This window comes from Perissodus microlepis, chromosome 14 (genome assembly GCF_051167445.1).
Source record: "Perissodus microlepis isolate ML-2025 ecotype Zambia chromosome 14, ASM5116744v1, whole genome shotgun sequence".
Taxonomy (NCBI): domain Eukaryota; kingdom Metazoa; phylum Chordata; class Actinopteri; order Cichliformes; family Cichlidae; genus Perissodus; species Perissodus microlepis.
Genome location: NC_140474.1, coordinates 10,289,028 through 10,305,542, shown reverse-complemented (window position 1 = coordinate 10,305,542; position 16,515 = coordinate 10,289,028). Strand labels below are relative to the sequence as shown.

At 40.6% G+C, this 16,515-nt stretch overlaps 1 protein-coding gene across 8 annotated transcripts in view; it reads right to left on the bottom strand.

Annotated features, from left to right (window-relative positions):
• The window catches only part of robo2 (roundabout, axon guidance receptor, homolog 2 (Drosophila)), a 265,284-nt gene that overhangs the window by 14,606 nt on the left and 234,163 nt on the right, over positions 1-16,515 (bottom strand). For 4 of the 8 annotated variants that reach the window (XM_084950511.1, XM_084950512.1, XM_084950514.1 and 1 more), the window contains 8 exons: positions 16,310-16,434; positions 16,054-16,225; positions 13,908-14,096; positions 13,013-13,039; positions 10,241-10,283; positions 6,300-6,427; positions 5,250-5,522; positions 4,144-4,269 (listed from right to left, as the gene is read on the bottom strand). In XM_084950511.1, coding sequence (XP_084806637.1) covers positions 4,144-4,269; positions 5,250-5,522; positions 6,300-6,427; positions 10,241-10,283; positions 13,013-13,039; positions 13,908-14,096; positions 16,054-16,225; positions 16,310-16,434 — 1,083 coding nt within the window. The remainder of the gene's footprint in view (positions 1-4,143; positions 4,270-5,249; positions 5,523-6,299; positions 6,428-10,240; positions 10,284-13,012; positions 13,040-13,907; positions 14,097-16,053; positions 16,226-16,309; positions 16,435-16,515) is intronic. The other 4 variants (XM_084950516.1, XM_084950518.1, XM_084950513.1 and 1 more) reach the window with 3 other exon arrangements.

Genomic DNA, 16,515 nt, shown 5'->3' with positions numbered 1-16,515 from the left:
AACCTTTATTTGTTTATTTATTTTTTTCTTTAAAATATATTTGACTTCAAATCTTAAAAACAAAACCACCAAAAATATATCCTGGAAAAAGATTTCCTGTTTTTTTTATGGCTATTTGAATATTTTTTTTAATCTAGTTTCTATAATAATTATTTATTTATATATATGTAATGTATCTTATATCTACCACTTCATTAGGGGCAATTCAACAGCTCTGCCATGAATCCTACTTTTTCAGGTTTTGCAGACACTTTTTAAGAAACATGATAATTCCACGTGTATGACATTGAGATTATAGCAGATACTAAACTGCATTATATTGTGTTTAAAGGTCTTCTGCACATTTACCCCATCATGCATATTAAATTTGCTTCATGGCCAAAACATCTTAAGATCCATGAAATGAAATTATGCTTCATGATGTTCTGTACTGTATTTTGACTTTCAGTGCTACAGTAAAAATGGACACTGTTTTTAAATAAATGAAAATGAAAATATACTTAATAGTCACAGTAAATATGTTTTTTATAACATTATTGGTGGTTAGTATTACTTAGTATTATTCTGAGAAAAGAACATTTTAATGTCTTTTCATCCTAAGGTTCACCATGCATATGTCTGAGTTTTACAACCCTGTAGCACACAACCAATATGTGGGAATTAATATTAGTATTTGAATGGTAGATTGTGCATGGGCAAGGGGACTGGAACCTTCTGTGGATTATGTCAGGCTCTTCCTACAAGTAAACACCTTGCAATCCATAAAATAACCTCAGCCTGACATCACCACCAATACTGAAAGCTATTTTTGGGAATCTCTGCTAAACGCATTTGTTTTTGTCATCTGTTGGTTAGCCTTTGCTGCCAAAGGCCTGTAATCACTTTTTCCACTGGCCCAAAAAGCTGCCAGTATGGCATCTTATGAAATGTAACATCACGCATGCTAACGTAATGTAATAAAGTAACTTGGCTCAGACATGGTAAAAAAAAATATCTTGTTGTCATCAAAAGACATTTACAGATGCAATAGAGTACATCTTGATCATCTCTTTTTATGAATACCAGACAGCAGGAAAATCAGAAACAGTGGGCAGTTTGTTTTTAATCCAAAAAGTATAGATTTTTCTGCTATTAAGACTTACCTGCAAGAATGACAAAAACACTTTAATGAAAGGTGAGCATGGTTAAAAAAACAAACAAACCCCAAAACAAGTAATAATACTGGCACTGGAGAGAAAAATTTAAAAATGAGAATATAGAAGAAGTGTCAGAATAAGATTAATAAAGAATGGAAGTAATAAAAGAAACAACTGTAAGCCCAAGGCAGGTGGGCAGCACAGTGTAAGTATAGTCTGAAAGTAATTGGGTTTCCTAATCGTACCTCTGGGCAACGCTTGACTTTTACCAATAAATGGTGAGCTGACGTGATTGTTCAGTCATCCTTAGTCCCTCTACACAAGACCAGCCATCAATATTGTAAATGAGCCTCTTCCAGGGAAGGATGGTCTGGCGCTGGAATTGCAACAGCTCAACCCAAATATGAAAAATATAGAGAGAAGCTGTGGCTAGGAGCTATACAAGAATTACACAGCGCACTCATCTCCTCTGACAAAACTGGGCCTCTCTTCAAAGGGGAAGTGATACTAAATATAGATGGAGCTTTGGGTATTTATACCCAGGGTTTGGGCACTCCCATTCTATAACTGTAGGGCTGCATAGCCTTGAGCTTGCTTTGTTTTCATTGGGTGCCTTAGTGCTGAGGGGAAAAGCCACAGAGAGACTTGAGAAAGACTATACAGCCAAATACAACTCATGAGTGGGGAAAATATATAACTGAAAGTCTTGTATCATCATATTTAGTTTAGGTTAAAAAGAAATAAGGCAACATGTTACATAATGAATGGAGATGCAACAACAGAGAGTTCAGGAGCACAACAGGTAACGCACAACCATGAACTTTACATAATCACAAACTTTGCAGCTTCACAGGATGGGTGAGAGTGTAGGAAGAGAACAAGGTGTCTTTGGGGTCTCTAACTACTACAGAAAACACCAGTTACCTCCTCTCCCCTACACTAAGAAAGGTTTTAATGAGCAGCTTCATGTCCCAGTGGAGATCCATGCTGTCATGAAAGCTGCTCTATTTCGGTTTCTTTTTATCCCGCTCTCTCCTCCTTCAGACCTGACATTCATTATTCCTTCCATGTCCTTAGAGAGAGAGCAAAGCACAGAAACTCCAGCAGCCCCCTTCCCCTCATATGTTGAGTTTACTTTGGTTGAAGTCTGAATCAAAGCTTAGCATGTGCTGGTTCAAAATATCATTAAGTTTCACCTCACAGAATATCTGTTATTGATTAATTCACTTTTAAAGCATCATTGATATTGGTAAGCATGATTATTTCACTGCACATTATATTGCGTATATACTAGACAATATGAAAAAAGAGACATCTATTTAAAAATAACTGAAAGATTCTTAATGAGGAGAATTCTTAAAACATTTTTGTTTTAAATAATCCACATATAGTTACACCTCTGCCGTCTTTTTGACTTAATTCTTAATGATTTAATTATTTGTATTTACTTTCAAGCCATCGGATAGAAGTAGAAATGATTTGGATATCTGTCTGCTGTTCTCTTCAGACTTAACCTCTGCTCTTTCAGGACTTCCGGTCTAGCCAGTGGATACCTTAGCCAAGTCTTCCTGTTCAAACTGCTGTTTACTAATTTAGATACCATTAAAAAGCTGATAAAGAAAAAACACGGTTTACATAGGAGCTGATGGTTTAAAATCATGTTTTGGGGAATGCACTCTTTTTCTTTTTTGTACTTCCTTCTCAAATGAGGACATATTGGTCACAGAATACAAACAGACTTCAAGTGGAAACCAGAAAGCTTCTTGCCCCTTGCCCACAGACTCTGCGCATTAATATGCAAATATTTGCTGAGATTAGGTAAACAGATTATCTAAATCTGTCTACCGTAACTGTAAACATATGCCAGGAGACAATAGCTTGCCTAGAGTAAAGAAAGCTCTGAATATATGAGAAAATCTGTCTATTAGCATTTGGAAAGTTAATTATTTGACATAATATTTTCCGTTTCTTTAATAGGTTGAAAAACTGAAAAAGAACAACAGGTTGTGGTTTAATGAGTGACTAATTGCTGTGTGGATTTTATTACTTTGCATCAATCTTCTCATCTACGTCTAGATATATTTCCCGAAATGATTGCAAAATGTTGCTTTAAAGCATATTTGCACAATCTGTTTGTTTAGTGTAAGCAGAAATTTATGTGTTTAATTATTTCTTTTCATCTTATGAAATTATACTACTATGTGGCAAGCCCAAACAGGGACATAAGTCACCTGTGGTTCTATAGGAGGAATTTGCCTGTAAGGCATGACCATTTCACATCCTTCTCTTCAACCCACAGTGTGCCTCAGCATTGAATTAGAGACCAGTTAAAGCAGTGGCTTGAAACTAGATAAAAGAGGAGAGTGGAAGGGAGGATGCCCTGGTGTCCTATAAATGACATTGTAATTCTCTGAACATGGGTTTTAGTGTAGTCGGCCACCATTAGAGGAAGAGGGGAAAAGGGAGGTATTTTTGCCACTTTACCCAGCCAAGCATCTCTAATGGTGTCTGTGTGTGTATATAGTCCACTCTGTCTGAAAGACTCCCTCTGCCCCTACTCCCGTCTGCTCACTCACACAGTGAGAGACAAAGCCTTCCCAAAGACCAGCAGTAATGGCATGAACCCAGCCTTAGCAATTGCAGCCATAATTTGTCAGTTGATTATATTACTGTTCTTTCGTTTGACTTAAGTTTCCTATTTCATTGTGCTTTGAAAGACTTTTCAACTCACATCCATCTTTACATTCAGCAGTAGTTGCGCTCAGAACCCCACATAACAAAAATAACACCATACCATTCATATGTGATCAATTAGAAGCAGGGAGAGCTGTGTGAGCCAAGTGTCACTGGTGATGGTGAGGGAATTGTGTTATTAAGAATGTTTTGGATATAAAGTTTGTACATGCAAATAACAAATAAATAAAGCAATTAAGACATCAGTCGATCATAAAGTTGGCTGGGGAGCAGCGTGTCCCAGTCTGCTTAATTCTCTGCTGCGTAAACCAACCTGAGAGACTGCCGCTTCGCTCTGAGCTGTTGTGAGAGCTGGTGGTGCTGAAATCTTGTGATTGGTTGTGTGGTATTCTATTAGACAATCCTTCGGCCAATCGGTAGTCAGGAATGAATAGGAGGGCTACAGTGGGGGTTAAAGGGCAAAAATCACAGTGGCATCAGGTGATTGGCAGTTAGCACAAGCACATGCAAACATGCAGTTAGAGCATCAAGCAAGCAGGATAAAATCAGGACTCATATGTTCAAAAAGCTGAATTATTTAACACTATTTGATTCGTATGCAACAGACCAATCTGATTTGTTGTTGATTTGATAAACACCAAGCTAAGCTTTCACAATACTGATGAATGACTCAGTGGTAGAGATTTTTTTTTCACTATTTGTCCTGCTTCAGAGAGGTATAATCACACATAATCATGTTTGAGCATACTTCTTGAAATAATTTCAGGGAGAATTACAAAACATTTTGAAAGAGTCACTGCAATGTGTAAAAACTATAATTAATCTATTTTAGAAAATCACCAGATCATAAATACGTATTAGAATAAAGCCAAAGAACTCTCATTACGTTTAAACTATCAAACTCCATTCGGCCTTGAAAAATCCTGCATCAAATCCAATTAATTTGGATTATTTTCTTAAATATTAGTCAAGCTAAAATGGATTGCCAATTACTTTGAAACTGAAGGAGCTGCGGTACCGTCAAGAAAACTCAGCGGGTAAACAGATGGATCGCTTAAGTGCAGTATTCCTTTGTGAGATGTTTATTCAGCCTTGGAGAAAAACCAAGATGATGTCTGCTGAGGTAGAAACCGCTCTTTTTAAGACAACCTCTTCCCACCACAGTGGCGCAACAAAGACCTCCACGACTTTTGAGGGAAAAGTTTCAACACCAACAGGCTGTCTTGTTACAACTGTAAACCTGTGGCTTGTAATCTGGCTTTCAGTTTAATGTCACTGGAACAATAGCTCTGGCTGACATATTATCATACTCTATAAAAAAAACCCCAACACAAACAAACAAACAAACAAAAAAAAACCTTGGTGAGCCTCCCACATACACACAAATCCCTACAGACTGCATTTACTTTCGCAACTTACTGTTGTTGCAGGAGTTTTTGTCGGGCAGGGAGTAGCCCAGGTTGGCCATCTCCTGCTTGGCCTGCAACGAGGCCTTCCACTGGGCCTCAGGCAGGTCCACAGCCAGCTCATGGATGCTGCTGGAGTGGAGAATCTGAGTGGTAGCATAGGGAGTGGCCTGGGATGTTTGGCCAGGGCTGTTGTAGTTGGTTTTTGTGGTAAAGTCTATACTGCTGTAGATGGCTCCGTCCGATAGCATGGTGCCCGTCTTATCCCCTTGTCCAGTGGGGAGATCTGGGTAAGAGTATGGAGAGATTACATGAAAGGCTTCCTTTTAAAAATGCCCACCTCACCTGTAGCTCTGCATTACTGACAAAAGAAAATGAAAAAAAGCAAAAATGTTGCAATATCTATGGTATATCTTGCCATCAGGTGCACATTTTAACAAATATATTTGTGGAAAATAAATTATACTGTAGCATTATGACATTCCTGTTCTCCTTCCACATATCCTCTGGATATCTCACTAGGTTCCCTATGTGTTCCTACACATTAGGCATAATGTTGCTGCTCTGCATGTGTGTGTAGTAACAGAGTCAAAGAGGGAGAGCTAGGAGGAGAGCAGGCAGCTTCTCTCTCCGTAGTGCATGGTTTGCATGCCCAGTGAAGGGGAGATGATGTAAAGCCATGGCGGAAGTGTCCGCATCTGCGCCAGTCAAGCTGTGCCTGTCCTTCACGACTGGCTGCTCAACACCATCCTTTCAAACAGCCATCCACCCCCTGCTCCTCTGCCCGTCTCTCCTCTCTTATTCGCTTGCTCTGAGGTATGGGCTTTGACACCAGGCTGGACTATATGCCATCACTCAGCCTGGTGACAGTGAAGCCCCTGCTGTTAATGCTGTAGCTGTCCTCTGGTGTGATAAATATATATCCAGACACAAATGTAATGTACATGCATGTATACATCCTGAATGCATATAAGTGCGTCACAGAGAGGAAGGCAGAGCAGTCATCTTTCATCTCTCATGGTCTTTTTTCTCAAAGCAAGTGGGAAAGCACCGGGGCGCTCACCTCCTCGACCAAAGTTACTCAGGTCATTTGGTCCCCCGGAGCTGCTGTTGACAGGCAGGCTGGTTGCTGGCCAAGAGTCTGCTAACCAGGGGTAGCCTGGATCACTGGCATTTAGCAAGCCTGGGCGGCTAAGCGGAAACAAAGGATCAAACAACAGATTAGATACAGGCCATAAAACTATATTACTACAAAAGGTTTTTTTTGTTTTGTTTTGTTTTTCTTCATACAAGATTATCCCCAATTGCACATTATACCCTGTTTAATTCTTTATTATGTTACTGGAACACACACATACAGAAAATATGACAGCAATCAACAGCAAGAAGTTGTGAAGACATCAAAAAAATGAAAACATATGTTTAAATGTTACTGTCCACACGCATGTGTGTTTGTTTTCCATAAACCTCTGAAGCTGATGAAACGAGTCTTCAGTATGGGGGAGAAACGCTATATAGATACATTTCTTCTCCCGCAAAGTTGGAATTCCTCCAGGCCCTTTAATTTCTGTTCCTGCTGAGCCTTTGTCACATTTTCCGAGTTATTAATGCAAAAGCCCACCGTGGGCAGACTAATGCATGCATTTGCGCTTTGCATAAAAGTGCAGCAGTACATGCTGACACCCACATGTATATATTTCCTAATTCATTAATATCTTGCCCCTTCTGCTGTGTTTTCCCATCAACCCCTTGTGGTGACGTCCAGACAGTCTAAATCTTATTTGATAGAGAGTGAGACCTCGGCCCTGGAACCGGCTTGTGGGATGTCTGTCTAAGGGAGAGGGCAGGTCCATTTAACAGGTGTTGTGTCCCTCTTGAGGTGTGAGAGCTATAAAAGCAGTCATCACGACTTTAACCTGTCATGGGTGACTGCTGGGAGGCCATTAGGGCCACTTTACTGTACAATCACGTCTAAGGCTCGTTACCATGAGGAACACAGATGGAGTAAAATGAGAATGAAAGATGCTGCTAAATGCCTTTGTTTTCAATTCACTGCCACACCACTTGCCACTTGTGAAACTGATTAAAATGCAAAACAAAATTTCTAACTGCGTAATCACTAGTGTACCTCGTTAGACAAATGATCCTCAGCCGGTATATTTAGTGTATACTGCAGACCCCTCAGTTAGCAGCAGACTGCAGATATGTGTGCACTCTGAGAAGCTGTGTAACACAGTAGTTACCAGTCAACCTGCCTGATGGGATTTTTTTTGCCTTAGCTCCAGAGGGGTGATGTGTTGGCTCTCAGGGACTGCGCGCGAGTCAGGCCCTGAGGACAAGGGCAGGTAATGGCATTGCTGCAGTCACTCTCTCCTAAGCCACAAGTTCTAATGAGGAGACACTGATTCCACAGTGGGGGGAGTCCAAATGAACTGCAGCCCTGGCAAGCTAAGAGCCCTCGTTGTGGTTCCTGAATGCCAAAACAGGCCCTCAGGGGAGACAAGTCATTCAAATTGATGGCTGTGCATCAGACACTTGCACTTTTATAGGGTAATACATCTTCCAAGCCATCTCGTCCTTCTACCTCCGTTTCTGGCTGTCTTGTTACTCCATTGCCATTATTTTCTCTCGCCACACTCTCTTTCTCTAACCTTATTTTTCACCTGTTTTGGGGCAAAACTACAAACAGCTGAAAAAGAAGAGACATTGTTCATTTTGTTGACTCCAGCAATAGCGCAGAAATGCACGCAGCTATAGGCTTGTGCTCCAGCATGTCCTCCCCCAGCCCACTTGAGGAAGACCATTTGAAAGACAAGGAGCTGACAGAGGAAATGGCTGCATCGTCCTTGTATTCATCACAAAGCAGCATTTCTTCTAAGGATAATTAGAATAAGACTGATTTCTGCCACAGACTCGCTATATGTGTATGTGAGTGTGTGCATGTGTGTATTCCTATGGTGGGGTAATAGAGAAGGGCTGGAGGACAGACACAGGGTCATACGTTTATTGAAAAATTGACACCTAACTCTTAATCCATGCCTAACCTAGAATGGATAGCAACCTTGGCAGAAGAAATTTGATTTGGAGCATTTCTTCTTCTTGTTAGATATTTCAGTTACTTGTGATGAGGAGGAAGGAAACCATAAATACTGCCTAAGATGCCTGACACGGAGCTTCCCATAAATAAGCCAAGTGAGAGAGATTAATTCCAAAGCAACTTCATAAATCAAGCGTTTATGGTCCCACAGACAAGTGAATAGAACTTGGATTAAAAGTCTAGACATTAGCTAACACTTAGCACAAGGGGAAACACAGATTACTTTCTAGATTAACTCTGAGAGAACATGTTGTCGTTTAGTATTCTGGGATGTAAAGGAATCTCCATAGCAACAGTGTCAGTGAAACCTGTTCACTGCGGTGCTCATCCCATGCTCCCTGCCGATCGGAGTAAATCTGCTGTGCTAAAATATTGATCAGCGCCGAGATAGGAAGTTATTACTACCTTCTAATTACCATCTCCTTATTGGCAGGGGGATAAGAAATGAACCCTTATCAGCTTTTATCAATTTCAGCTGAGCAGCCAAAGTCAAATGGTCCAAGTCTACCAATCTGCAGCCTATTCATCTTCCATGAATCATTTATTTTGTGATCGATTAAGTGTAATTGTTCAGTCAGAGCAATTTGGCAGGAGCCAATGAGAAACTAGAAACAGACGTGGTTTAATTTGCTATTGTCTAATTAATGCAATAAACATCTCAGGCAACACATGAACACTTTTTCCCCAAGATATTCTGTTCCACATTTTCACTCTCAGGGCAGATGGGGAAGTAGCAACATCTGGGATTTGATGACAATAGAGTGACTAATGGATCAGAGGCTTGTGCTAGGGCTCCAGATTGCATCCCAGTGTTGTGAAAATTATGGAAGTCACTGCTTCTGACTAAAAATATGACAAATATAGAGCAGCAAAAATACAGACATTTCAAATCCCATTCGCTGGAGTGAGAATCAGAACCACTTATGTGGAAAATTGAAGGAAAAACACTTCAGCAGAAAGTAGATGAGAAACGGCATGGCAAGTGGCGTGGCTAATTCATTAAGAGATTGCTGGCAGCTGACAGAACAATACAAACAAAATTGTCCACAGTAGCATCCAGTTGTATGCACAGAAAATGGGAAAATTTGAAGAAAAAAAAAAAAAAAGCATAAATATTAAAAAACAAATTGTTGCAAATAGACTGCAGAGCAGACACGTTCCCAAAAGCCCAGATACACTCAGGGTCAAATTTAGTTGCAGACTCTCACTGAGTGTTTGAGATCTGGAGATTCTACCTAGTCAGGTGTGATAAGCAGTAGATAGACAGAAGCCTGGGATTCTCCAGGGAGTCTCTTGAATACCTACAAAGGCTCTGTAACTGGTGTCATTGAGATGTGCCCTATTCACCATAGCCCCTCTAACATAGAGTGAAATGGAGCAGGCTGTATGGGGGTGCAAGAGGGGTACCTCCACACACCTCTCCCCTGGGTAATTATTTTTACATTATTACATGTGCTCAGATCCCAGCCGCCCACGCAAGGTGACAGGCAAATTTATCACTCCAGAGGGCTTCGGGGTTGCCTGTAGCCAGCAGCGGAAGATAAATGACAAAATAAAAGCACTCTATGCTTAAATTGTTTCTGTTAATTCCGCTGAGGAGATTTATGAGTTCATCTACCGATGCATGAATGGAGATGTGGTTGAAATGTATATTTCTATGCGTGTTTGCATGGTAAGCACAGAACAGGTATCGGTTATCAATCAATCTATTAGACATTTAGAAGTGCTGGGATCAAAAGCAGCTTGCTGAGGACTTCATGCATAACTATGGAGGAAAGGCTGAGTAAAGCCAATGACATAGGGAAGTAAATAATTATAATGTAAAGGATTTTTTTTTACTCGTTTTAGATGAGACTGCACACAAATGTGTAGAATGGGTGTGAGATTCACTTTCATGCGATACTCACCTTCCATTGCTCATCAGCCCCCCATCAACTCTCTGGAATGTCACTAAAGAGAAGAAAGAAAAAGGGAAAAAAATACCAGATATTAAGTTTTTCAGGTATAACATAAAGCAAACCAGGGTTTGTTTCCATAAGAAGAAAGGAAAGAAATATTGTCTTTTTAGCATTGCCCATTTTGCTCTTGTGCTTCAATAGCAATGTATTCATTTTTTTCATGCACGACATGATAGTTGATGGATTCACAAAGGGGTGCAGATGTCCGTCTGCATCCAATGTCGTTCTCTTTTTTTAACGGCTATGAAGAGGACTGCATATTGCTTTGCTTTGCATAAGTGGAGACGTCATGTGTTCCTCAAGGACAAGATGCCTGATGAGAGGGAAAACTCATTTCATTTTTTTTATTTGGCTGCTGTGTTATTATCAGATTTGTGATTAAATCTCAAACCAAAAAAAAAGAAAGATTAGAAATGGCAGAGGCTTCATTAATCACACAGAGTTTTCTATCTACAAGCGTAGAGGCTGAGTTGCTGATGCTTTTTGGCTGGCAGGGCTCCCCAGAAGGTATGCATGTGGCCTGTTTCATTACAGCGATCTACAGATAACAAGGGCCGCTCTTAGTCGGAGGCTGGTAAAACTGCGCGGCCGAAAGTGAGAGCCGACTGTGAAGGATCCATTTCATCTCTGTTGTGATGGCAAAGCAGCAGTGAGAGTTCTAAGCATGTAAGAACTTCAATGGATCACAGGAAACACAGAAAAGCAGCAAGAGTTTTGGAAACCACCTCGTACCAATGAGGGGGGGAAATGAAAAGGGGGGGGGAAGTAAGAGAGCTGATTTATTTAAGAGAGCAAAGGAAAGCTGTTAGTAATTTGGCTCATTTGTTCCACAGATGGAGATTAAAGAGAGAAGAAGGCTGAACATTCCCCCTTTTTTCTGTTTCATTCAAGTCGGTTCCACAGCAAGCCTAGGCATGGGCAAAAGAGGGGGCTTTTCTGTGGGTGACGTAGTAACAGAAGACAGACAGAGGAAACTCCCACAATAGATTAGAGAGACTGCTACACTTTAATGTATCACCAACATTACCTAAGCTTACTTAATCCAATTTTCACTCTCGTAACCACAATTCCAGGCTTTCAAATGAGAGCGAGACAATTTAAATTCTGTCAAGCATGCATGTTGGAGAGTTGAACGTTTATTTACTACATTAGGGTTTAAGCAAGTGAACACCAGCAGGTGGAATTAAAATACTTTGTTTTACCCAGATAGAGCCAACATTGCAAGTCTGCTAGAATAAAATAGATCTCAGAGAGCTCAAGACAGAAACCGCATTCTTTATTCAGTGAAATCCAAAGCCGCTTCTCTTTGTTCCCCACCACCAAACTTGCATTAAAGAATACTCAGTTGTTTGAGTGAGGACTGACAGGCGGGTGTGAGGGGGAGGCTGTGCAGCAGGAAGGCCTCTGAAGTCCCTATCTGTGCTCGGGCACATTTCTGGGCTGCTGTGGAATACTTTTATGTTAGCCAGAGTGACATGGCGGCAGGGCTGTGCTTCTCGCCTCCGTCTTCAAGATAAGCACTTTTTTTCCCCCAATATGAATACAGATTAATCCCCTTTAATAAGCACTGATCGTGGATGGAGGTGGGGGTGGGAGTGGCATAATCAGCATATAAAAATTCCATCAAATCTAATTTTTGCTGGCCGCGTGCCTTAACATAGTTGTGATTTACCACTCCTGTGGAGACAGCTTTAGAGGGTTGAGACTGGACACGCTCAACACATCAACTAATTGTCAATGCAGACAAGAGCACTGTAAGACTCTTCAGCACCACTTTGACTCCCATTCAAAATATAGCGCTCCAATTTATGCTGTGTTTGCCCTTGTTTGCTCTTGTTACTCAACACTCTATGTGAAAAAACCTGCTCTCTCTTTACCATCTCTAAGGAGTGTTTTCCAAGTTTTTCCAAGCAAATGTCCTGCAAGGGATGCTGTGATAGTTCACAAAAGTAATTAATTAGTGAAGGAAAAAAACTGTAGTTTTACTGTAGTTTTTTTTAAGTATTTATTTTTTATAATATTTTAAGTATTTAAAACTTCCAACCGCTACTCTTCTCTCCCTTTTCTTATTCAGATGAATCATTTATACACTTTGGACTCCTCTTAAGCTGAATTAGCTAAAAGGCTGATGATAACATACACTCACAAAATTGGCCCATTAAAATGTAATGCTACTCAAGGAAGGCAAACACGTGTTGTCACAGTAGTAGAGGAATCGTCACAAATAAGGAACACAAAACTCAGAAAGGAAACGGCACCCAGCTGACTAGATGACATCAAAGGAAAGCAGATGCTCGAAAATCGAAAAAAGAGAAAACAAAGAGGGTTCGTTTAAGGAGAAGGGAAATGGACAGTCTGACCGTACCCCACAAAAATGCCACAAACAAAGCTACACAAATCAGAATGACTCGCCATTCAGAAACGGACAGCTTCAATAGAAATACACACAAATACAACACGACATGGAATAAAGTTGTGGTTTGAGCAGGAAAAAAAAGAGTTTAAGTTTGCAGGGCCCAGATCATGGCCAATAACAAACTGAAATGTTTTTTCGCTTCTATTTTTGATTCTCTGATGGCACACATTGCGTTCACCAGCATGAGGTTTCAATTTGCATTAGCCATGACCGTAAGTGTGACAGTTCAAACATATGCACTAGAAGCGGGCAGGAGATGAAGCTGTACTTAGGTGGGGGGAGGAGACGGGACAAATGAACAGTACCTGCAGGGGTGAAGGTGAAGGACTGAACTGCAAAACAAGAAGACAGAGAAGTTGTGTGTTAAAAGCCTGCAGAGGTAAGCAGCGCTTTAGGGGGGTATCTGCACACAAGGAACTGGGTCAAGCTGAGAGGTGCTGAGGGTCAGAGAATGGGAGACCATAACGTCACCCAGTGTGCAGAGCGACAGCCAGAAAGCAGCCAGCTCAAGGGCCACAGAGGTGTAAAGAGGGTGGCATAAACAAAATAAAACAGACACGCACACACACACACATACAAATGTAACAAACAGAAATGAAGAGTAAATTAACCAAGTCAGCATGTAGTAGCACTTCTTGACTTGATCAGAAAACATCATAAGGATTTAGACTTATTTAAAAGGAAAGAAATAACGCGAGAACACTCAGAGAATACGACACTAAATTGTCAGTTCATTACCATTTTCTGTTCTCTAGTTAAATCTTGTACTCCTGGCAGATTATGTGGACTTGGTGGTTGCTAGTATTGACAGGGGGGTCTCTCAGTAAGATGTCAGGGTCAGTGTGTGGGAGGAGAACTGGACAAACCCAAGCTTCAGTGACCAGCAGAGAGTCCAGCCTGCCCACTCAGGTCCATCACCCTGGGCTAATAACCAACACAGTGGGTGGATTTGTCAAAAACTGTGACCCTCTGGAAATGATTCATGCTGACATCTGTCTTCTTTTTGAGCTTTAACACAGTAGCCATCTCAATCTCATCGCAGTGTTCTGATATATTTCATCAAGACTGCACTCATTAAAACTGAAAAACGATAATGTAGTTGTGGTAAAATACTCCTGCTTTGAAAGAGGAAGAAAATCACTTTAAAGTTAGAAGAGTGTGTTAAGGCACCAGAATGCATGACACTGTGATCAATCTAACCTGCATAGTTGCTCAGACCCTTTCTCTTCTTCCTCCTCCAGTATAGCCAGATGCTGAAGCCCATGAGGATGACCCAGCAGGCCCCCCCAATACCGGCGATAAAAGCAGGTTGTTTCACCACATCTGTGATCTGCTCTGTGATGCTGTTGTTCCGGTTTCCATGTATAATCACGTCCCGAAACTCTTTACCTGTTTGTGCAGGAACACAAAGGCGGCACTTATATAATGCTGGCTGAATAGTTACTGAGAAAAAACATAAAGATTTATGCCGTTTTGTATCATTTGATTTTTCAAGGTGAAGGTTAATGCACAAATACTGACAAGCTTAGAAATATTTCACTTTTCCCCAACACCAACAGAAACATAAAGGTTAGCTAGATTAAGCTGAAAGAAAGTGTGTCTGTTACATTTCAGCTGAGGTATTGACCAGAGAAGCAGGACATACTGTTGATCTAAAGGATGTGCAGTAAAATATATTTTACAGACTAAAAAAGACAAAGCTTAAAAGCTTATAACAAATCCCCAGGTGAGCAGGTTGTTTGCTTAGTTTAGCCCCCAATTCCCTCCACAGCTGGTAAAACACACTGTGAAATGAGATGAGAGGACCCTGGTCTGTATTGATCTCCAATTGCAGCGCAGCCTGACCAGTGTGCTTGACGATATCTCTTGCAGCATGGTAGGAAAAGTGCAAACTGCACGCTATTAACATTCCCATACAGTGACAGGAAAAAAAATGTACACTTGTAAGGATAACAACGCACATGTGTCTGCATATGCACGTGCAAAGATGCTCAAATGCTCGTGTTCTTTACATTACCAACCACATGAATACAACTATTTGCACGTCCACAGACAGGCAAACACAACATATCATAACTGTAAGATCACGGCTCTGCTCTCAGAGATGGATTATGTGAGTGACGCTGGGGAAATAAGAACATGCTGCGGGCCAAGCCATCAGTTATGGGTCAAATCAGGCACAATCTGCCATAGCTCCACATAAATCATATCCAGTCAGACCACATATCAAAATATTTTAACAATATCATCCATTTGGTAATTCCTAGACTTTGATGACAAAAAGTAATGGTATTTGCTCAATTCCCGAGATTAACCCTTTAAGACCTAGCATAGAACCAAGTCCGACAGAGCTTACTTTATATTTTTACATGCTGTAGTGCCATTTTTGGGAGCATTTCAAGTTGCTTTACATCATTACAACTGTTATAGCCCATATTTTAATAATATGTATGCATTAAGTCCATAGTAACTACATTAATTGCAAAAAAGTGCAATAAACTACAAAAAAAATTGAAAATTGTTTTTGGTTTTTTACATATATTTCTACTTGGAGAAATTTAAGAGGTTTATCCCTCAAAACTTTAAATACAAAAAAGTTGCAAAAAATAGTTTACAACAACAGGAAATTTATTTTGAGTGTCTTCATAGTTTTATTTTTGAGATGCACCAATTTTTATATACTGCAGGAAAAACGAAAAACAATCCTATGATGCAAATTTGCAAAGAAAACAGCATGTGCATCAAAATAAACTATTTCCAGCAGTGCAATTTGAGTTCTAAGCATCCCAGAAACTATTCAGAAAAGCATAAAGTCAAACATGACTTATAAAAACACCAGTATAGGCTTTTAAGGCCTACAAATAAAAAAAACCCTACATTTTAAATGACGTCACTTCCGGTTTCGGGCAGGAAATGGCGGACATGCGATCGTTTGCGCTGACGTCTGTTTCAATGTGAGAAGTGTTATGAACAGCTGATCAGATCGGCAAAGCATGTTTCTGGAATATTATGTTTTTGTTGCTGCAAGCGCTTTTTATGCAATTTTTGCAAAGCTATATGTGGAAGGAAACCGTGACCTAAGACAAGCTGATGGCATAAGATGTAAGTACAATTGTCCGGTTTCATATGCAAAAAAAATTATTGCGCTAGCTTATGCGGTTCGGGTTCTACAGGGATTTAAATATAGTTATGCAAAACAGAGCGTGCCCGCTCCAACCGGCTTTAAAGGGTTAAACACTAATGCTGAAATACAATTTTATTGCAACAATATTATTCGATACCCAAATATCATTCACTAAGGATTAAAAAAAGAAAGGGAAATTTGATGTCTATAAGTCAGTCTTACCAATGATAATAGGCTGGGGTTCACTCTTCACGCCAACCCCTGCACTTGTGCTGGCAGCCACTTCCACATGGTACACTACTCCTACCTGCAGCCCACCCACCACTACAGAGCGTATGGCTGCATCCACTGTCTTATTAACATGGAAACGTGTCTCATTCCCAAGACACCAGATCTGAAACGGAAAGGACAAAAATAAGTGATGCCTTTCGCTTTGCGTGACTTAAATGAGAATCCATGCTGACGTGCTGGGACCAACCTTGTACTCTTGGATGATGCCGTTCTGGTGATCAGGTGGCGGGGGGTCCCAGGAGATGCTTATGGAAGTGCTGTTCTGGTTTCCAACGGTCAGAACTGTTACCTGCTGAGGAGGGGCACTGGGAGCTGAAAGAAGAGGTGCAAATATCGATGTCAAAAGTCAAATACACTATCCATCAGTTATGGCAAAGAGAATCAAAACAGAAA